This window comes from Barbus barbus (genome assembly GCF_936440315.1).
Source record: "Barbus barbus genome assembly, chromosome: 21".
In the NCBI taxonomy this organism is placed as follows: domain Eukaryota; kingdom Metazoa; phylum Chordata; class Actinopteri; order Cypriniformes; family Cyprinidae; genus Barbus; species Barbus barbus.
In genome coordinates this window covers 19,121,008-19,142,795 of record NC_136749.1, presented here as the reverse complement: position 1 = coordinate 19,142,795, position 21,788 = coordinate 19,121,008, and the positions used below count along the sequence as shown (strand labels likewise).

Here is a 21,788-nt window from a genome sequence, read left to right as displayed (position 1 = left end):
CAACAGGGAGGAGATGACGTTTATCCGCTCTGAAACAGGTACCCAGTGTTCAGCTATATGTTTTATGGTATATTTCAGCACTAAGCAGATAATTGGCCTGTTTTCAAGCCGTTCACTCACAGTGTAATTCTGACAGACAATACAGTGGTTAAAAATAAAGCACTATAGTTTTAAACCACCCGCAATCTTTTATCTTTCTATAATCAAACCAGACACTGGGTCCTGACACTTATCCTTTAATAAGAGTGCTTATCTGTTTTTGAATCCATTCAGTGCCTGTTATGTATAAGGGGCTATTATATTTAAAGGTGTGGTGTAGGCATGAAAACAAATTTCTCTTGAAACATCACTCAAGATGTCTTCGGTGTTTTCTGTTTCAATGGAAACCTTATTATCCGTTTCAGTGGAAACAGATCCAATGGGTTCTCGTTTAATTTGCCACTTACTACCAAATTATTGCAACGTTATATGGGGTAAGTTGTCACAATGGAACTTTTTTCAGCAGAATGTAATTAGTAAAATAATTATCAAATTTATGAAACGAGCTTGAAGTAAAATAACGTAAAAGGTACTGTAACAAACACAAATATCAAAATTGTTTTGGCCAACAAATTCTGCAATAGGCCTACTATAGGCTAAGTTTATAAAATTGAAATCGTGGAACAATATTTTGAAATAAGTGGTTTTTGTGGTTAATAAATGTTTTTACAATACAAAAATGTTCGTGTTTGTATAACATTTTTCTCAAAGCATAGCAACTGATACATTTTGTAGCCCTTGTGACAACTAGCCCCGGTCTGATCCCCATAGTCTGGACAGACATAAACCCGGATGGGAATGTGTTTCATTCTCAGTATTATTTCACTGTGACCCCCTGTTATTCTAGGATTGATGCATGGAGCTTCAGGCTTGATCTAATTCTAACCCATTCACCTAACATTGACCTTACAAAAAACACTTAATAAGATCTCCTCTGTTCTAGATGGTTATGGAACCAGGGTATGGACGGGGTATTTGTCTGGAGCAATAGAAATGGCTATTTTGGTTTATTTTTAAGTTAGAATGTTACAAGCAGGACTCAGATTCCTATTGATTAATGTGCATGACTCGCAAGAGTTTATGTGCAGAATGCCACTTACAAATATGATTCACATACTTCCAATGCTGTTAAACAGTATTGAGACAAAGGACAGTGCACAGTTCCAGTGATTTAAAATCACTCTTAGTCACATTTGAACCTAACTTCATATATTTGGTTGGGGAAATTTCGGAAACATCAGGACAGAGCCTTGGCAGATGGTGATGGATGAGTTTCCAGACAGGAAATGTGGAAAAAGTGTCGACACGTCCAGCAGTATTAATACATCCTGTCATTTATTATATCTGTTTTGCTGGCATTCTGACACCTTTAAAAATCTTCATGAAGGACTTCATAAAGGAACATTTTATTGCCAACTAATAACTATGCATAATAACTTTTAGCATTTATTGTTTTTTCTAGCCCCCAAGTGCTATTATACGGTTTAAGGCTAAATTTTCTTTCAAATAATCCCAATATTGTATTTAAAGTATGTTGAATTTTATAGAAAACAATCACTGTATGAAAAGTATCATATCCCAGAATCCAGTGTTTGTAATGTCAGGGTTTATCCAAATGAACCCAAACTTCCTGTGAGTGAGAGGATGGAGGGAGGGAAGGAAACAACAAAAGAGTGAAACAGACAGAGAGAGACAGAAAAAGAGACATGCAACATAGGCAAGGTGGAGAGACTATCTTCTTTTTACCTCTTCAAGGTGAAGATGTTCAACATGTTTGTAGCACAGGGGATTGGATTTTCATCATTTAAGTTTCTTTAAGAGATATAGGGGGAGTTTTAGGCTCTAATTTGAGTGTCAAAGCAGTGGCCTTTGTTTCACACTCCAGATTCAAATTCTAATCTGTCTACATGTGCAGGTAAGCAATGGCATTATACTGTGTGGGATTATTGTGTGATGATGTGCTCTTAATGATGCAACATTTTCATGGCTATTGTTTGCCATGCCGTCCTTGAATATTTTGTATTTTGGAATTATTAAATTATTAAAATAATATATCAACAGTTATTTATATACATATACAGTTATATACAGTTTGTGTGTGTGTGCTCTGCCATTCAAAAGTTTGGGATCAGTAATAATTTTAATGTTTTTTAAAGAAGTTTATTATGCTATTTGATCAAAAACACAGAACAAAAATGTAATTTTGTGAAATATTAGTGCAAATTTAAAATAACAGTTTTCTATTTTAATATACTTTAAAATAGAATTTATTCTTGTGAAGCAAAGCTGAATTTTTTGCATCATTATTCCAGTCTTCATTGTCACAAGATCCTTCAGAAATCATTCTAATATGCTGATTTATAATTTTTTTGGGACCAGTGATACACTTTTCAAGAGTCTTTGATAAATAAAAAGTTAAAAAGAACAGTGTTTATTCAAAATAGAGATCAATCATTCTTTTTCTTTCTTTCTTTTTAAAGAAATTAATACTTTTATTCTACAAGTATGTGTTAAATGGATAAAAAAAGGGATAGTAAAATATATTGTTAGAAAAGATTTCTATTTTGAATAAATAAATAAAAAATAATAAAAATGTTCCAAAAAATATATAATTTAAAAGTATATTAAAATAGGTAACCAATTTTAGAAATTGAAATAATATTTCACAATATTACTGTTTTTCTGTATTTTTGATCAAATAATTACAGACTTGAGTATAAGAGACTTTTAAAAACTAAAAATCTAAATTAAAAATCTTATTGATCCCGATAGGTGTATACACACACACACACACACACACACATATATATATATATGTATATGTATATGTATATATAAATATGCTATAATATTTAGGATTTTAACTAAACTGTTCCCAAATCTTGTGTTTTTTGTCAGTGCCTGTCACGAAGCAGTATTTTGGGGATGATGCTCGAACCAAAGCACTTAGCTTACATCAAAAGCTGTGACGGAGACTCACACGGAGATATTTATTTGGACAGCATTAATGTATCACTGTCTCTCATAAGAGGGCCATTAGTTTGGGAGAATGACATTCCCTCATTATATCTGAGAGTCAGGTTTTCAATGACGATTGGCTAAGATACTTTTCTAAACAGGAGGTTCTATTCGTCACCACCTCTCTCCCAAACAACTCATGAGTTTGTCAGTCTTCTGCTTTTTTTATATAGCTTCAAGTAGATTTTTACTGTCAGTGTGAAACTGCCAAAAATGAACAAAATTAGTTTAACATTACTTATTTCAGAGGAGTGTTCCTTAATCTTAAACATGCCACATGTTTCTTGACGTTCAAATATTTAAAGTAATTCTGTGGAGTTTCGTCTCTGATGTCTAAACAACTTTATTTTGGTCAACAAATATTGTATATTGTTCTCTCTTTTCAATTAAGATGTAAATTGAGCAGAGGCCTGAGTAAATAAACACATAAAAGAGCCAAAAGTCTGATGCCTTCAGCTGCTGCTCAGAATTAATTTGCGTAGTAGAGAGATACTATAGAGAGAGCGTCTATTCCCACGAATCTCAGTATCCAAACAAATTCTTCCCATTAGTCTTAATTATAAACACATCTCATTCTGAACACCATCTGAACTGTGCCAGACTGTAGGCACCTCTTCGTCAGAGGCTTCCAGGCTGTTCGTTTATCAGGCTCATTCTTCCTGCCATGGAAGGAAAGCATATTTGTTTTAGCAGGCAATTTTCCATGATGCCACATTGTACCATGTGACAAGGGTTCGAGATATAGACACACACAGTCTTAAAACTGTCATTTAGTTTTATATTGGACATACTAATGTAGAACTTGACCAGAGAAACAGTTTGTTTGAATTATCCCACTATATTATATAACATAGCCTACTGCAAGAGTATATACTGTGGTACACAGTTTGCAACTATAAATGTGACCCTGGACCACAAAACCAGTCATAAGGGTCATTGTTTTTAAATAATTGAGATTTATACATCATCTGAATGCTGAATAAATAAGCTTCCCATTGATGTATGGTTTGTTAGGATATGACAATAATTGGCTGAGGTACAAATATTTGAAAATCTGGAATATGAGGGTGCAAAAAAATCTCAATATTGATAAAATCACCTTTAAAGTTGTCCAAATGAAGATTTTAGCAATGCATATTGCTAAGCAAAAATTACATTTTGATATATCTATGGTAGGAAATTTACAAAATATCTTCATGGAACTTGATGTTTATTTAATATCCTAATGAGTTTTGGCATAAAAGAAAAATCAGTCATTTTGACCCACATAATGTATTTTTGGCTATTGCTACAAATATACCCCAGCAACTTAAGACTTGGTTTTTTGGTCCAGGGTCACAAATGTTATACTAAACACAAATTATACTAAAACGTTCAGCAATGACTTCTTATTTATTTTTACATTAAATAAAATTAAATATCCATCCAAACCACATAGCTACTTTTACAGTACTGGAAAGTTTCATCTTTATTTCATACTACATACTGAATTTATTTATTTATGTATGAATGTATCTATGTCATATCATATGGTACTTTTATTATTTCAATTAATTCAATGAATTTATGAATTATTCAGGATAAAAATAAAATAAATAAATATGAAATCAAATAAATACATTACAAATTAAATAGCAGTAAAATAAAATAAAAAAATAAAATAAATAATTTAATTAAATTTAATAAATTAAATTAAATAATCTACAAATTATTCTCATATTCCAATTCTGTAGGATTTATGTATTTGAATTACTTATATTTACATTTCCTTCAGTTTGAATTACAAACCATTATGATGCATATCTTTTAAGTTGTATGTAAATTAAACAAATTTATGAATGTGTTTTAAAAACACAATATCCATTTAGCATCAAAAATCCCATTTTTTTCAGTCGCATACATTTTAATTAATTGAATATTGCTTGTTGCACACCTAACTATATTTGAACCATGTTCATACTTTTTAACTGAATCAACTGAATTGTTCTCACAATTAACAGATTTATGCAATTTAAATAAATGAGTATTTAAATGAAATCAAATAAATTCCATTAGTTAATAATAATAAAAGTGCAGAAGTCTTGCATGTTTCATTTATATATGACTTACAATATCATCACATTAAGTTTAATATTCTATGTTAAAACTGCGTAATCCAAATGGATTGAAATTTGATATGCAATCTAGATATTTTTTGAATGTACAAATAAGTGGCTTAAAAAAAAACTGTCATTGCAAATTGTTGTCTTTCTTTTGTTTTTGTGCAGATCCAGCCCTCAAACCACAGAGATGACCCTTACGGAGGGTTCACTGAATCTGAACCTCACATCAACATCAATTCCTCCCCTAACAACCAATACTTCTCCACCATACCGTGAACCTTATTTACACAGACTGGCCCACTTGGATGAGGGTCTGTATAATGACTTTTACAGCCTGTGGATAGCTCTAGTGGTCATCAATGCCCTTATCTTTATGGTAGGGATGACCCTTAACAGCCTGGCTTTGTATGTCTTCTGCTTCAGGACCAAGCCGAAGACCACGTCAGTCATCTACACCATTAACTTGGTGGTGACGGACCTGTTGGTTAACCTCTCTCTTCCCACTCGTATTATATTGTACTACAGTGGAGGAAAATGCCTCATCTGTTCCTACATGCACATATTCAGCTACTTCGTCAACATGTACTGTAGCATCCTCTTCCTCACCAGCATCTGCGTGGATCGCTACCTGGCCATCGTTCAGGCGGAGGCCTCGCGAAAGTGGAGGAACCCCAGTGTGGCCAAAGTGGTGTGCGTCTGCATTTGGCTGTTCGCCATCATCGTGACCTACTCGCTTCTCATGACAGCCTTCAAGCACTCAGGCTGCTGCCTTTCTAAACTCTTCGCACTGACTGTTTTTGAGTTCTTCCTACCAATGGTTATCATCGTAGCGTTTACTATTCGAATCATGTGTGCCCTTTCCAGCCCGGGCCTCATGCAGCAGAGCCGCGACAGACGCATGAAAGCCGTACAGCTGCTGTCCACCGTTCTGGTGATCTTCACCGTCAGCTTCACGCCGTTTCACGTCCGTCAAGTTCTGTATTACTTCCATCCTGATTTGCCTCATCATGTGATTGTGTACCATGTGACCGTCACCCTCAGCAGCCTGAACAGCTGCTTGGATCCTGTGGTCTACTGTTTCGTCACCACTAACTTTCAGTCTACCATGAAGATATTTTTCAGGAAGATAGAAAGAGAGCAGACGAGCGGAGACATTATCAGCGTGCAGAAGAGCTTGAAGGCTTCAGGCACAGTGATTGCTATAGCCAAATAAGGATCAGCATGAGCCCCATCCAGCAGGGAAGCCAACCCACATGAGGGAGCCCATGTAGATTAGATGGTTGCCATTACCATGTCATACTAATGCAAGACCAGTGACATAAATGAACATTTGTGACTTTGTTTCGATGTGTACTGTAAATACTTTGATGTAGAGATTTAATTTCAAATGTGACACTGTTATGTTTGTAACTACTACAGCTATGCAGCAATGCCACCATAATATGCCACAGCATTTTTAAGCTTGCAGTGCTTTAGAACAGGGGTTTTCGAAAACAATGATGCCCTCTTAGAGGCAGATGTATCTATATACACCTGTAAATGCTCACCCTGTGTGCATTTATTTGTAAAAACAAATTCAGTAAAGATGGCAATATAGTGAAATATTTTTACAAAATCAAATATTTGTTTTCTATTTTAAAATGTGAATTTTCAAAACTGAATTTTCAGTGTCACGTGATCCTTCAGAAATCATTCTAATATTTTCATTTGGTGCCCATTTGAAATAGAAATATTTTGTGACATTCTAGAAGTCTTTATTGTCATTACTTTTGATTAATGTGTCCTTGATGTATAAAAGCAATCATTTCCAATCCATTACCACACAGTAATATTGTGAATTTAGTACAAATTCAAATATTACAAAACTGTCCCCAAAATTTTGAAGAGTATTTGTACACCTGCACAGAAACATATTTCTCTCTCTATTTATTTCCATAACACTTTTCACAAGAAAAAATGTTCAAAATAAATTTTAGAGTTTACGTTGACAGTCACAAAATACAGTTTTGTCCCTCCAAGAATCCTCTCCTGGCCCCAGATACCCCTGCTACAGAGCAGTAATAGACTGAAACTATACATAAATATTAATTTAAAAAAATTATAATGTCATAAAGCATTTTAGGACGTTTCCAGAAATGTCCAATAATAACTGGCAAAACACAGCAAAAGCATGTTGTGTTAAAGTTTTAGGCCAAGAGTAGGCCTATTGATTTTGATGAGTAAACAAAACAGTTCTTTTCAAATAATGTTAACCACAAACCTTCAGAAGTTCAGAAGAAAAACCTGATAAAATTGTCTATAAATAAATGTTTGAATAGAGTTTCTTAAGCAATTCAGGCTGAACTAGGTGCAGAAGTTTAATACAAGGGCCTATTTTATCTAAACTCTATAACACTTAAATAACACATCTAATCTGTCTAATGGCATTATCAATTTGTTGCATAGTATTTTATTATCAAATATCACTTTAAGAGACATCAGATACCTCTTTATGACATTGTTCAATAGTAAGTAATGACTAGTCTTCGTGGCATCTAGGTTTTAGTTCACAGATTGCTGATGAGTGGGATTGTAGAGCGTAACAACTGGCAACCACGAGCAGACAATAGATGCAGTACATCCGCGACCTGGGAGCAGGTACATTTGGCTCTTTAACATCTTTCTCCATTTACTTGTGGATGGTCATGTTCCTTCTTTATCCATAAATGAAGATGCCTGTTATGAATCGGACCTCTCGTCGTGCTCGGGAACTGAAGGTATCCGTTAAATTTACTGTAGAAGCAAGTTAATTAGCAGGCTAGCAGTCCGGGCTAACAGACTTATAACCATTAATCAGACTGATGATTTATATAAAGTTCAGCAAAATCCTAAATGCATAATAATTGCAACTCGCTCGCTCACATTCCCAGTCAGAACACTTCACCCTTCCAGTTAGTAACATGATTATCGTGTGTATGATGCGAAGTATCCGAAATACTACCAGGGCACATGACTGCATGCAACAGTCTGATGATCTGGCAATCCTTTGAATCCAGGAAAAAATCACAGGGAACGGGTTTTTTATGGTGATTTGGTAACGTTATTGACGTTTATTTTAGCCAGCGAGGTTGTTTATGTCTCTAACATTAACATCTTACGCTGTTAACTGAAAATAACTGGGTTTAAATTTTGGTTTCCAGGCGTACTTCCAATCACAAACCAGAAAACGTGCATGTTTAGGCATGATCTGAGATCCATTATAGGCTTCTTAAAAGATTGTTGCACGTGAGGCACCTCTTAGCCACGTCCTCATCCCCTAATAGCAGATCCACCTATATATTATCCCCTTGTCTGCTTGTCACATTTGCACGTCAGCTTCTGACACAGGTGTCCCTTCGCCCTCCTGACTCTTGTCACAGCTGCTCTGGGGTGGATGTTGCCTGCCAGAAGCCTCTGGGTGTAGCCTTATCAGTGCAGTGCACAGGGGACTGACAGTTATCACGGGCGTCTCATGTAACCAGTGACGCATTTTTGTCACTTCAGTTCATTCTGTAGAACTTCTAGAGTATACCACTTGATCTGGGACAATATTTCTGGGATAAAAGGATTAGTTTGACGGCAGATGAAACAAGGTACTTAACGAGGTAGGATATGTTTGTAATTATTACATGTGGGAGATGTTCACGTGTCTTATTGCCAAATTAGTAGCCTAACTATTGTAAATATAGGTTGAAATTATTTCACTTATTTACTTCAGTTTAATTATATATGTATATATATATATATATATATATACATATTATATTATATCTGAGCATACAATAATTTAGAATAATTTAGTTTTATCATATATAATATTACGGAAAATGGTTTTAGTACTCGCACATGTGCTGTTAGATTGTATAGTGCTACAGCAGCGCGATTGTGTAATTCTAACTAATTTAAAACGACCTTTGGGACTTTACATACTGTTGCTGCCTTTACCATATGACTGTGGAAGGTATAAGTACACTTAAAAGTGCATATGTTTTTGCATATAGGCGTTTTCAAACCGTTTTAGAGCTTGTGTTTGACAAATAGAAATCGCGTGAGGACGTAACCATAGCAACTGTACGGCACTGGAGAGCTTTCAGGTGTCCATGTGGGATGGTATATCGACAAAAAAATGGCACGTATTGATCTTATTTATCACTTAATCACTTTATTTGTAGATTTACATTTCATACATATATCAAATAAATTGTTTTAAAAAGTCCATACGATAGTAGGCATTTGGTTTGGGGCGCCAATGATAATTGAGGTTGCGCTAGATACAACATTCAAATGAAAACTGGCAGAAAGAATTCTAAAACATGTCTTATGTCTTCTTTTTTATGTAACGTTACATAATTTGTATATATAATGTATAATTTGAAGTGTAGGAAATTAGTCACTTTTTTATTTAAATGATTGTCTCTCAGGTAAGGTTTTAAAATGTTCTCTTAAGAATATGTATCTACATTCTCCAATCTTTTCAGAGCCTTTTTCCTATTTTAGTCACTTTAGTATTTCATCTTCCTTTCTCCAGGGATTACAGATATGCAAAATAAGTCAGACTTCTGCTAAAACTATGTTTACTGTCGCAATGCCAGGATTTATCCCCATCTTGTTTTTCACTGACATTTTTCCACTGCCTTGATCTTTCTGGATATCATGTGTTAATGCCAAGATTTCTCTCTCTCTCTCCGTCCCTCTTTCACTCCCTCTCTCCCTCTCATCTAGATTAATAAGTAATTCCATGGAAACACAGAGAGGAACATCCACCTGTTCTGCTCTCCATGCCCTCCCCCATTTCCCTCTTTCCCTTCGTGAAAACATGACTCGTGAGTTATACCAACAAAGCTCTATATGGACTAGGATTCATTGCAACGGTTGGTAGATCTCTCACTGAAATATATGGAACAACATGACCTCTCTTTTGACTGGGGGTGTTTTATAATAAGAAAAATCAGATTTAGGAGAATAGAGTCTGGACTTGTGAGGGGTAAGAACCACAGGAACCATTTCTGGATCAAGACCCCAGGCACCAGCTTTGTATATGCAAGCCAGCATGGCACCCAAGAACGCTGTCACGGAGTCCGTTCCAGTGCTGGAAATGGCAGTCGTACAAGAAAAGGATTCAAATGGTGGACAGAATGCAGAGAAGGAGAAAGAGAGGGAAGTGGAGATGTCAGAGGACTCGGCCAGTGAGGATTCTGCAAACCACATCCCAAAGCGGTTATGGGTCATGCACGGTGCCGTCATGTTCGGGAGGGAGTTCTGCTATGCGATGGAAACAGCACTAGTCACTCCTGTGCTGTTGCAGCTAGGTCAGTAACCAACCGTTTTCCCAACAAATATTTTGACAACTTGAATCAATTCATTTCCTTCATACACTATATTGCCAAACGTATTGGGTCACCCCCTTCTAATGAACATGTTTGACTACTTTAGTAATTTCTATGAGTACAAATCTTAATGTTTAAGCATATAATGATATTCTACGGAATTGTGTGCTTCTAGTTTTATAGCAACAGTTTGCACAGGACCCTTTTCTATTCTAACATGACAGTGCCTCTGTGTATAAGGCACAGTTCAAAAATACATGATTGATTCAGTCAGTGTGGAACAACTTGACTGGTCTGCAGAAAGCCAAGTCCTGATCCCAGCTGAACACCTCTGGTGTGACTTTATATGCAGACCTTGAGCCAAAAAATCATCACCAAACACCAATGACTTGTATAGACACTGTAAGGACAAAAGTGTTGGGACACCCCCTTCTTTAGAACAGAAAAAGGCACTAACAAAACTGTGGAAACAAAGATGGAAACATAATTCATGTATTTAAAAATTGTATTTTCATCTCTGTTGCAACAGTTTTGGACGTGTCTAAAATACCCTTATGTACAAGTCATTGGTGTTTGGTAATGAGTTTTTGGCTCAAGGTCTGCATTTCAGCTGGGATCAGGACTTGGCTTTCTGCAGACCAGTCAAGTTCTTGCACACTGACTGAATCAATCATGTATTTTTGAACTGTGCCTTATACACAGAGGCACTGTCATGTTAGAATAGAAAAGGGTCCTGTCCAAACTGTTGCTATAAAATTAGAAGCACACAATTCCCTAGAATATCATTATATGCTTAAACATTAAGATTTGTATTTTGTCCTCATAGAAATTACTAAAGTAGTCAAACATGTTCATTAGAAGGGGGTGACCCAATACTTTTGGCAATATATTGTATGTCTGTAGACAGAAAGTCCTAATTTATCCCTTAGCATCTCAGTCCAAATCTTTATCATTTTTGAACGTCAGTGGGTTCTAATGTTGTTTTGGACCCTGTTGACTTTCATTCTTCAAAATATCAAAAATATCTAGGCTATGATGAACATTTTATATAATTTTACTGCACTATTTTGTATATAGTGACACCATTTTGATCTTTTAAGCATTCTTTAGATGTAGATAAAACATAAAAAAAAGGCTGATGCTACCTCAACAGGCATGCACACTTATCTATAAATAGAGGGTTAATGGGTAATTCATTCATCCTAGGCTTAAGGCCTCTATTCATAATCATTGAACAGGGACATTCCTTTGGATTTGTTAAAGATTCCCTATTGTGCCAATGCCAAACCCTGTGTCATAGTAATAAGATGGAGGGATGTTTGTTTCCACAGTAGCATGCAAAAATAGACGAGGTAGCGTTTGCATGGAATGCAGAGAATGTGTGAGTGTGCGCATTTCTCTTTCTCTTGGTTTTCCATCTATGTTGAATAAGATCAATGTCAATAGATCCTCTCAGGAAAGTAGAGGGTTAATATAACAAAAGGTTTGAATTGCTCTAAAGGCCCTCTGATCTCAAACCAAAAGCAGTTTTAGTAGATTTAATGGCTGAATGTATCTTAAATATCCATCCACTAAACTCTGAAAGGCCATTTCCTCCAAAAAAATTAGCTTATCGTAACCTAAAACAATCAGTTTGTCGCTTTAATGTGCATGTTTAGGCAAAAATATATGTGTCCCTTAAAATCTCAAATGGCTTACTTGATAAAAAAAAAATAGGTGCAATTTTAAGTGTGGTTTAATAGACAATCAACCAGAGTCTGTTTTTGAACAGGATAAAATTATCTCCTGTTATATATTAAATGTCGTGTGTATTGACAAAACCATCTCTTTAAGTTCTGGCCCTTGGGAGTTGTGACGCTGAGTGTTATTGCTTTATAATACAGGCTGATTACTTCATACTGCACCTTAACCTGATCCACAGAGGTTTGAATGCGGTTGGATTGTTGTTCATTTTTAAAGCTGAAGAGTTAAGATCTGCAAATTTGACATGTGACATGTCTGTTGTCTGCACTTTCTGTTCTCACATTCTCAGTTGTCATCCCGCTACACACATGACCTTTAGTTCTTTTGCAGGTTTGAACCTCTTGAAAAAAGGAGAAGTTTGACATTTAAGTTTCACTTGAGTAATCAATTGTTTGGGTTTTAGTATGTCATCAGTCCTGGCACAAGTTCTGCATGCCAGACTCATGGAAAATTCCCTTGCTGTTAAAATGATTTGCTATGAATCATCACAACCAAATAAACCCAAATATTCTTTTCAGTTTTCTCATGCCCTTTTTATTTACTCTGAGTTATCGCATTTGATAATAATTTTATTGTCAGAGGCAGTTTGATTGCTTCATTACTATGACACAGTTTTAGATCTCTTATGTGAAAGGTTTATAGTGTTGTAAATGACAGGTTAATGAACTGCAGACATGTTGAAACCTGCCTGGTTATGTTACAACTGACGTGGGTTGCTCAAGTTGCCATATTGGTATATTTTTATCAAAAAGTGGTTATTAAAAAATAAAGTTTTGATCTCCCTGAACCTTGGAATTGAATTGATCCCGATCCGTTTCTTCCTGCAGGTCTCCCGGAGCAGTATTACAGCTTAACCTGGTTCCTCAGCCCTATTTTGGGTTTAATTTTCACTCCTCTGATTGGCTCAGCAAGTGACCGTTGCACTTTGAAATGGGGTCGGAGGAGACCCTTCATTTTGGCACTGTGTGTAGGAGTGTTATTCGGAGTGGCCTTATTTCTTAATGGATCTCTTATAGGTAATTACTTTATATATTTATATAATATTTAACATTTGCACAGATATCTACAGAATTATAAGTCACCATTGTTTAAATAAGAGGCCCTTGACTATATATTTTATATTACACATACATATTTTTGCATTTTATAAATGATTGGTCCTTATTTTAATCTTTGTGTCAAACAGGTCTATCTCTGGGTGATGTTCCCAGTAATCAACCGGTTGGGATTGTGCTGACCGTTGTTGGTGTGGTGGTTCTAGACTTCTGTGCTGATGCTTTGGATGGACCAATCAGAGCCTACCTCCTGGATGTGGCTGATACCGAGGAACAGGACATGGCTCTAAATATCCATGCTTTCTCAGCAGGTGTATATTCTGGGACTGGGAGTGATAAATTCATATGAACTGGAAGAGACACTCTGTTCTTTAGCATCATACTTCAATCCCTTTCAACTCTTTAAAAAAAAAACTCAGGTTTTAGAAGATAATTATTCGCTAGGAAAGATCTAATCAGAATAAAAATTGTTCTATTCACGTGGAAAAGTATGAGTGATTATACAATATCATTCAACAGTTTGACTGTAAAAACATTTATATTATGAAAATATCAAGTCAATTCTCATAGCATAGCTACTTTCAACATTGATAATAATAAGAAATGTTTCCTGAGGGCCAAATCAGCACATCAGATTGATTTCTGAAGGATCATGTGACACTGATGACTAGAGTAATGGTTGCTGAATATTCATCTTAGCCATGACAGAAATTATATTGAAAAATTGATACTGAAACAAAAAAAACAGTTACTTACATTTGTAATAACATTTCTGTTTTTACTGTATTTTTGATCAAGTGCAGCCTTGGTGAGCTTAAAAGACTTCTTTCAAAAACAAAAAGTTTTAAACAGTAGTGCACTTAACATTATACTGGATGGTGATAATTTTTTTATTTGATATAATTCCTGTTTTTCAGGGCTGGGAGGTGCATTAGGTTACATGCTAGGAGGGCTGGACTGGACCAATACCTTCCTAGGTCGAGCTTTTAAGGCCCAAGAGCAGGTCCTCTTTTTCTTCGCTGCCATCATCTTTATCATTTCTGCGACGCTTCATCTTTTCAGCATCAAGGAAAATCTATATAACCCCAACCAGCCAGGGGTACTGAAGGATGAGGATGAAGAAAGACCACCTCCTGTCCAGCTCTATGGCAGTTTTCCATCTACTCGTCTCATACCTCAACTAGAACTGATCCCTGAGGAGGAGCCATTTTCAGCCCATGAAGATGACCGCTCTGAGCGGGATGTTTCAACAGACTTTCTAAACATCGACCTAGTACGGAGTAAAAGTGACTCGGTTTTAGCCATGCCAGATGCTACAATAGAGCTTGACCCAGACTTGGACTTGGATCGCAATGGGCATTTTCTGTACGACATCGAACCGACATTATTCCAGGACTTCCAGGGTCTACAAGATGATGGAACAATATTGGATTGCCACAACAACAGCCATGCAGGTCCGTGCACCGACCACCAGATTTGCGATAGCAATGGGGAACATATCTGTGGAGCTGCCAAAAACGGAAGCTTTGCTGTTTCTGGAAATCCAATCACTGGAGAAGCGAATGCCACCAATCAACCAGGCAAAGTCGGTTTACGTCCATCTGGCATCCCAATGCGTCGCCGCACCCCTTCCTTCTACCGCCAGCCCTCCTTCACTTTCTCTTATCACGGACGTGTGGGCTTTCAATGGCGAAGACGCTACGGCAACATGGCTGGGCCGATCAAATCTTCACGAAGCCTGAATGACATTGACAAAATCGATAGACGGCATGAACGGCGGAAGTTGCAGCTAAGTCGAATTTCTGCATCCCGCAGGAATGAGGAGGATGAAGAGAGTGAGGATGGGGATGGCGGTACGACAGTAAAACTGCTCTGGTTGTCCATGCTGAAGATGCCTCCCCAGCTCTGGCGTTTGTGTGTATGTCACTTGCTCACCTGGTTCTCCATGATCGCACAAGCTGTGTTCTACACGGACTTCATGGGCCAGGTCATCTTTGAAGGAGACCCAACTGTAAGAAGAGTTCCTTATCTTGTCTTGTAATATAAATTATAGATTTAATTATAACGTAGTGCTATCAAACGATTAATCGCATCGGAAATAAAAGTTTTTGTTTACATAATATGTGTATATTTATATACATATATTTTATATATATATATATATATATATATATATAATACACACACACAGCATATATTTTATACATATATAAATATATTTAATATATATATATATATATATATATATAACATTTTTCTTAAATATATACATGCATGTGTGTGTATTTGTATATACATAATAAATATACACAGTACACACACATTATGTAAACAAAAACTTTTATTTTCGATGTGATTAATCGTTTGACAGGTAAATTTATAAGTAAATTTGAATGAAATCTATCATTTTTTGTAAAATTAAATAAAAAAAGTTTCAGCAGTATCAAATTTTTAAAAAAAATCAGTATCAGCAGTTTTTTGGTATTTTCTAATCAAAATACCAAATAATTAGCCTACCAAATTAATAAACCAGCAAGGTGTTACTTTTAGTCTACATTGCATGCCATTTTCTTTTCTAATGTGGAGTGTCGATATGATACAGGCTCTATTTTACTGTATGTAATAATGAATATACTTGATCTCCTATTGATGTTTTTCAAAACCAGGCTGCTGCTAACTCCACTGCCCTGCAGAACTACAGTAAAGGTGTGCAGATGGGCTGCTGGGGGCTTGTGATCTATGCAGCTACAGCTGCGCTCTGCTCAGGTGTGTGTTATGTTTATGTGTATTTGAATAGAATGTAGCTAATGATGAGGATTACATTTTTGTTTTGTCCAGTGGTCTGATCAGATTTCAGTTCTGTATTTAGACACTCACATGACCATGTTGTGGAATAAGCAGATTTGTTTTAGGGTGTGATAGTTCATGTCTTATATCGTTTTTGTCTTATATCTATTTCCTTCAGAATGTTGTTTTTCCTTTTTTTATATTTACCTGCAATTTAAAATTAAAATTGTTGTAATTCTTTTACATTTTAAACAATTAATTTATAAATGATTTTATGTGAACCTTTTTGGATACAATTTCTATGTCTGTGTCCATTTTGAGTATTATTCAAACCAAATAATCAGAAACTGTTTTTTTTTTTTTTTCACAGATGTGCTCCAAAGGATCTTAAACAACTATGACCTAAGCATAAAAATCATCTATATGTTAGGGACTCTAGGCTACGCTGTGGGCACAGTAGTCATGTCCATCTTTCCAAATGTATATGTAGCTATGGTGATGATAAGCACCATGGGAATCATCTCTATGAGCATGTCATACTGCCCTTATGCTCTGTTGGGACAGTACCATGAAATCAAAGAGGTCTGTATCATTTTATTAACTCGTGTAACCAATTATGTGATGTTACCAATAATTCAAACTACCATTCAAAAGTTCAGAATTATTACAATTGAATTATTCATGATTTTCAGTCACTTATACTCACCAAGGCTGCAACTGTTTGATCAAAAATACAGTAAAAACAGTAATATTGTGAAACATTGCATGTAATGTAATTTTGTCATTTAAATATAATTTACTCTTTTGATCAATTTAAAGTGTCCTTCCTAAATGAAAGTATTAAAAAATATTCCCGACCTTTTGAATGGTAGTGTGTATGATGAGCTCTTCCAGAATTCATCTTCACTGCCAGTAGCACTTGATTTGTGACAGCAGTTTTCCTCACAGCAGCAGTGTTCTCAATCAGCTTCTTTCATCTTTCTTTTACATTGTCATAGTACATTCATCACAGCCCTGGAAACTCACGACGAGGCTTTGGCATCGACTGCGCCATCCTGACGTGTCAGGTGTACATCTCTCAGATCTTGGTGGCGTCGGCACTTGGTGCAGTCGTAGACGCTGTCGGTACGGTTAGAGTGATCCCCATGGTAGCAGCGGGAGGTTCATTTCTTGGTTTTCTTGCTGCGGCTTTCCTCGTCATCTACCCTGATACACTTGACGATGAAGATGATGATGATGACGATGAAGATGATCAAGGCCCAAGCTCTGTTAAGTCAGAGGCTGCCTCCAGTAACAGCACAGAGAAAATCAAGCAAATGCTAAGGAACAGTTCCAGCAAGCCAGAGGTTGAATCCTCCGTTTGAATGTTGGAACGTAAAATACTTAAGCTATTTAAGTACAAATCCCAGAATGCACAAGCAAGTTAAGACGAAAGAACAAGAGGGACATTGTCTACCATTCATACACTCTCACATATGCTGAATGTAAATCTGTGGATATGGTTCAGAGACAACCCTATTTGAGTCAAATATGTGATTTCTGAGATTATTTCTCAAGATATTTATTATTTGTTCCCAAAATTTCCATTGTCTAAACAAAAGTATGTTTCAGTTTTTAGTTTTAAGTTTTAATAACTAGGTTTACGTCACTACATTTGAAAACATTCTAATAATTTTTTCCACACATTATCATTTCACGTTACAAATCAACATTTAAATACTAGGTGCAAGTTTGCATTTTTTTTAGACTGATATTTTATCAGTGTTAAATTGTGCCTGATTATCATTGTATTCCCCTCCTCAGCCTCATCATAAGAAACACTCAGGGGGAAAGCTGAACGGCTGCTGCTTCTGAGCGCAAAACGCTCACTTCTGTTTTGTACTTTAACTATGCACAATGCCAAATCATTTTTTTCTAATGATTCTAGATTTTGAGCAAGTTATTGCTTTTGAGAGTTGCCTTTAGTTCATAAACTTGATTTTCTTAGGTACATTATTTTGAGGTATGAAGAACACAGAGAGCTGAGACACTGAGTAAGGAAATGGCTTTGCTGTACAGCAGTGATTGGTGTGTTTAGTGAAATGTGAAATGAAGTGTGTTTAGCTGTCATGGCAATTCTTACTTGGTTTCAGCCTCTATCTTAAGTGATGACACTCATATATACGGCAGTATTTTTCACATCCAAATGTATAATACTGTTCCAGTACTGTTGTGTAGTTTATAAACACAAGTTTTTTGAGCTCGTTTCTTTTCAAGACAGGCCAAATATTTCCTTTACTAATTAGTCACAGAACCGCACTTGCCAAGAGTGGACTAAGTAAGTTATGGCCTTGTATGCTCATAAATGTATATTATATACATTGCTGGGAGTGTGACATCTGTACAGAGGTCAGTGGGCTGGTTTTGTATCCTATTTTATCAAACAGGACGTTTTTCTTTGTGTATGTGTGCTTTCATAAGGTGAACACATTTTTTTTTATCATTTTTTTATAGGACTATGTGGTACTGTTGTGACTTTTTTTTAGTGTTTGAACCAAATTGAAAGTTTATAATGGTTCCAGGTGTTTATTTTGAATTTGTGTTCAGTTTTGATAAAGAGAAAGTTTTACACTTTTCCCTGAGTGAATGCTTGTTTGTTTTGAACTGTAGCACAATATGGTTGAATCTGAAATTAATTGTATTGTGGTTGTTGACTATCTGTACGCACACCATATGCATGCACCATATAAAATGCCTCATTCATTCATTCCCCATGTGGTGACCATCCATAGTGACCACTAGATGGCGCGAGTACATGATACTGGGTGATAAATGTACGAACAGTAGGCTGTTTTAAGACAAATTCAATTCGCTCTTAAAACATCTGATATCTGATGTGTTTAAAAGCTATTTTTCTTGCTAGATTTAATTTATGTTAGTTTATCAAATAAAATCTAGTGTTTCTCACAACGAAATATAGGATTTATGCTTCTCTTACATTTACATTTATTCATTTAGAGTAGACGCTTTTACACAAATATAAACATTCTAAGCAGGATACAGTTAAAGGGATAATTCGAAAATTACAATTCTGCCATTTACGCCTTAGCTGTTTCTAACCTGAGATTCTTTTGATATCTTTTGTACACCAGAAGATATTTTGAAGAATGTTGGCAACAGTTCACGGATCCACTGATTCCCATAGTATGCCTATGAAAAAAAAAAAATATATATATATATATATAGCATGTAGGTGAGTTAAATGATGACAGAGCTTTCAGAAACTCTGAGAAAAACACCTAAAACCAGAGCTATATAATTGTCTAAAAGCTCTGGATAAAAAGCAACTGTCAAATGTGCTGTGGTCCGGTGGTTAAAGATCTGAGCGGGAAACTGGATGACTGTTCAATGCCACCAAGAGCTGATCCATCAGCTAACACTATTGTGTCCTTAAGAACTTAATGGCAGATTGAAGTATGATGAAATCTTCTTCATCTTTTGGCTAACATTTCAATCATCTTTGGTCCTTCAGTACTCAGGTCTGGAAAAAAAAATATATAAAAGCCTGTGAATATTGCAATAACACACAATTCCCTGTTTTAGATGATCAGTTGAGTTTAAAGATTATTTTATTATCATATCAGGAGATTTTAGTTCACAAACCCTAATTTCTTCAAGCTCCTCAAAATAGGTGAGTCTGGCTGGGCCGTGTTCTGATGGCTGTATATATCGGACTGAACTGTAAACTGTTGGCAGTGTAGCAGAGTCAGGCACGATCACAGTGTTTTCTACAATCACACTAGGCCTGTTTCTGTCATAAAGCCAAACGTCGTCTTGATGGCGAGCCACTCTTTGCTAAAGGACCGAGACATATAGATTAGAACCAATATGGCACATTTGTTTCACATCCATGTGAGCACATTTCATCCTTTCAGCATGTTGAGATGAAAATGTTTTTAACCTCTGGATAAGTTGTTTCTGAAGATCTGCAGCAGTCACAACATCTATAGTTTGCGGTCGAAGCGACAATTGCAGAGAGGATGCAGATCAGAATATCACAGGCCACAAGGGTCATCGCAGCCCAGAGAGGCTGAAGAAATTGTCAGAAAATACACATGGTTGATATAAACATGAAGGATAATTTAGTTTTGAATAGCATAATTAGGTGAAAACAACTGCAAGCTGACCATAAATTTTAACGCATGAAATCTCTATATGACTGACCTTGCGTTCAGCAGTATGAATAAAAATAGAAATAGAGTTCATTATGGCACTGAAAAAGTTCAGTGTTTGTGAGAACCTGATCTGAAATAAGAAAAATCTGCTTTGAAGATATTTTCCGCCACATAAATGGTTCATGTGGTTTATTTTACTCTATTACTGTCATTCAAATTGACAAAATGAAAAACAAAATTGACTAAGATGACTGACCAGACACATGACTGAGTTGTGTGCAGCTAAGATGGATACAGCTCCAGTTAAAGCTGACTATAGGGAATGAAAATTATATTTTTCAGTATTTCAGAATCACCACACAGTGTTTTCCTGATGAGAAAAGGAAGAAATACTTACAAAGCACAAGATAAGATAAAACAAGCCACCCCACAATGATAAAAAGATCGCCACTAAACTTATTGATATTTCCAGACCCTGTTAGAGAAAAGGAAAAATGGTCTTGTTTATATATTCACCCAGATAATATCAATATTTAAAACTTAGAGAAGTCCTCTAGGTGGAACAATTTTGTATTACCCCCAAACACATTGGCCTGACCTCCAGAAATTCAGACTTCCCTTTTAGGTGACATCCTGCCATCTTTAAACACTGTGATAGACATGTGAAAATATAATCTGTTAATACAATGCATTCTTTACATTCTCAGTCCTGTCAGACGAGCGTCACTGTTCACTTTCGTTCTTAGGTGATGTGAGAAAGCAATGAAACATGGACTAAATAAATTGTTAATTTATTTGGTTGTAATTTTTCACAACCAAACAGGCTAGAATTAATGCTTTAGTTTGGGTGCAATGATGACATTACTTTATAGATTTGCAAAAAAATAAGCATGATCATGCGACACTTCATTTAAATTAATTTCATATTCCACAAAATGTACAGTAATCTTTGTCTCAACTTCCAGTCTATTCAGATTAGCAGCAGATCTGTTCTACAATCTGAGGAAAATAATCACTGTATTAATAGATTGCTTTACCTCGATGCAGCTCATCTTAGGTCTTGCAATTTTTGTTTTCTCTTTCTTTTTCATGTTGTGATTTAGGTACAAAATAGCTTATGAGACTCCACCTCCTAAGTGAAACTTATGTAGAAAATGTTTCTGAGTCTGTCTAACCTGTACAGTAGGAAAAATATATATCTTTGTTTTTAATGCTCTTTGCAGTTGCTCTTGATAAAATGTCATGAAATACCAAACATTTAAATGAGCTGGCAGAGACAATTTTGATAATGTTTTGTGTAAAAAAATAAAAATAAAGAAGCACCTACAGTAAAATGGATAGACAATAATGGAGAAGAAGACTACTAGAGCATCACAGACCAACGATAAAATGTGAGTTACACCCTGGGTGAATATTAAAGTCAGGAGGATTATGAACTAAAACACATTTTTGCATTAAACTTGAAACTTGAAACTTCATTCATTAGCAATCACATGAAATGTGATGGAGAAAATAGATGTTATGGCATTGAGGTAGTTTAGAGAT

The 21,788-nt window shown here is 35.8% G+C and overlaps 2 protein-coding genes across 8 annotated transcripts; both read left to right on the top strand.

Annotated features, from left to right (window-relative positions):
- The first annotated feature begins 1,714 nt into the window (after nt 1–1,714).
- LOC306886866 (G-protein coupled receptor 20-like) lies at nt 1,715–6,905 on the top strand. 3 transcript variants are annotated; one of them, XM_079444201.1, is made up of 3 exons: nt 1,720–1,954; nt 2,938–3,204; nt 5,325–6,904. In XM_079444201.1, the coding sequence occupies exons 2-3, from the start codon at nt 3,197–3,199 to the stop codon at nt 6,370–6,372; spliced, it is 1,056 nt and encodes a 351-aa protein (XP_079300327.1). In that variant the 5' UTR covers nt 1,720–1,954; nt 2,938–3,196; the 3' UTR covers nt 6,373–6,904. The 3 variants fall into 3 exon arrangements, with proteins under 3 accessions (XP_079300326.1, XP_079300327.1, XP_079300328.1); XM_079444200.1 differs by lacking the exon at nt 2,938–3,204 and having other exon boundaries at nt 1,715–1,954; nt 5,325–6,905; XM_079444202.1 differs by lacking the exon at nt 2,938–3,204 and having other exon boundaries at nt 1,724–1,794.
- An 827-nt stretch (nt 6,906–7,732) lies between these two features.
- On the top strand, nt 7,733–19,040 carry LOC306887511 (solute carrier family 45 member 4-like). Of its 5 annotated transcripts, none has more exons than XM_079445292.1 (8): nt 7,733–7,796; nt 9,900–10,486; nt 13,075–13,263; nt 13,434–13,613; nt 14,220–15,313; nt 15,969–16,068; nt 16,460–16,671; nt 17,088–19,030. In XM_079445292.1, exons 2-8 carry the CDS (start codon nt 10,216–10,218, stop codon nt 17,451–17,453), a joined length of 2,412 nt encoding a protein of 803 aa, XP_079301418.1. In that variant the 5' UTR covers nt 7,733–7,796; nt 9,900–10,215; the 3' UTR covers nt 17,454–19,030. The 5 variants fall into 5 exon arrangements, with proteins under 5 accessions (XP_079301418.1, XP_079301417.1, XP_079301419.1 ...); XM_079445291.1 differs by having other exon boundaries at nt 7,734–8,782; nt 17,088–19,040; XM_079445293.1 differs by having other exon boundaries at nt 7,750–7,915.
- Nucleotides 19,041–21,788: the final 2,748 nt, after the last annotated feature.

What these genes read in the sequence shown, in the direction of transcription:
- LOC306887511 (XM_079445291.1), top strand. Translation starts at nt 10,216, where the DNA reads ATGCAAGCCAGCATGGCACCCAAGAACGCTGTCACGGAGTCCGTTCCA. An exon ending in TATCCATGCTTTCTCAGCAG is followed by an intron (nt 13,614 to 14,219) that starts GTGTATATTCTG and finishes CCTGTTTTTCAG; the next exon opens with GGCTGGGAGGTGCATTAGGT. An exon ending in TCTTTGAAGGAGACCCAACT is followed by an intron (nt 15,314 to 15,968) that starts GTAAGAAGAGTT and finishes TTTCAAAACCAG; the next exon opens with GCTGCTGCTAACTCCACTGC.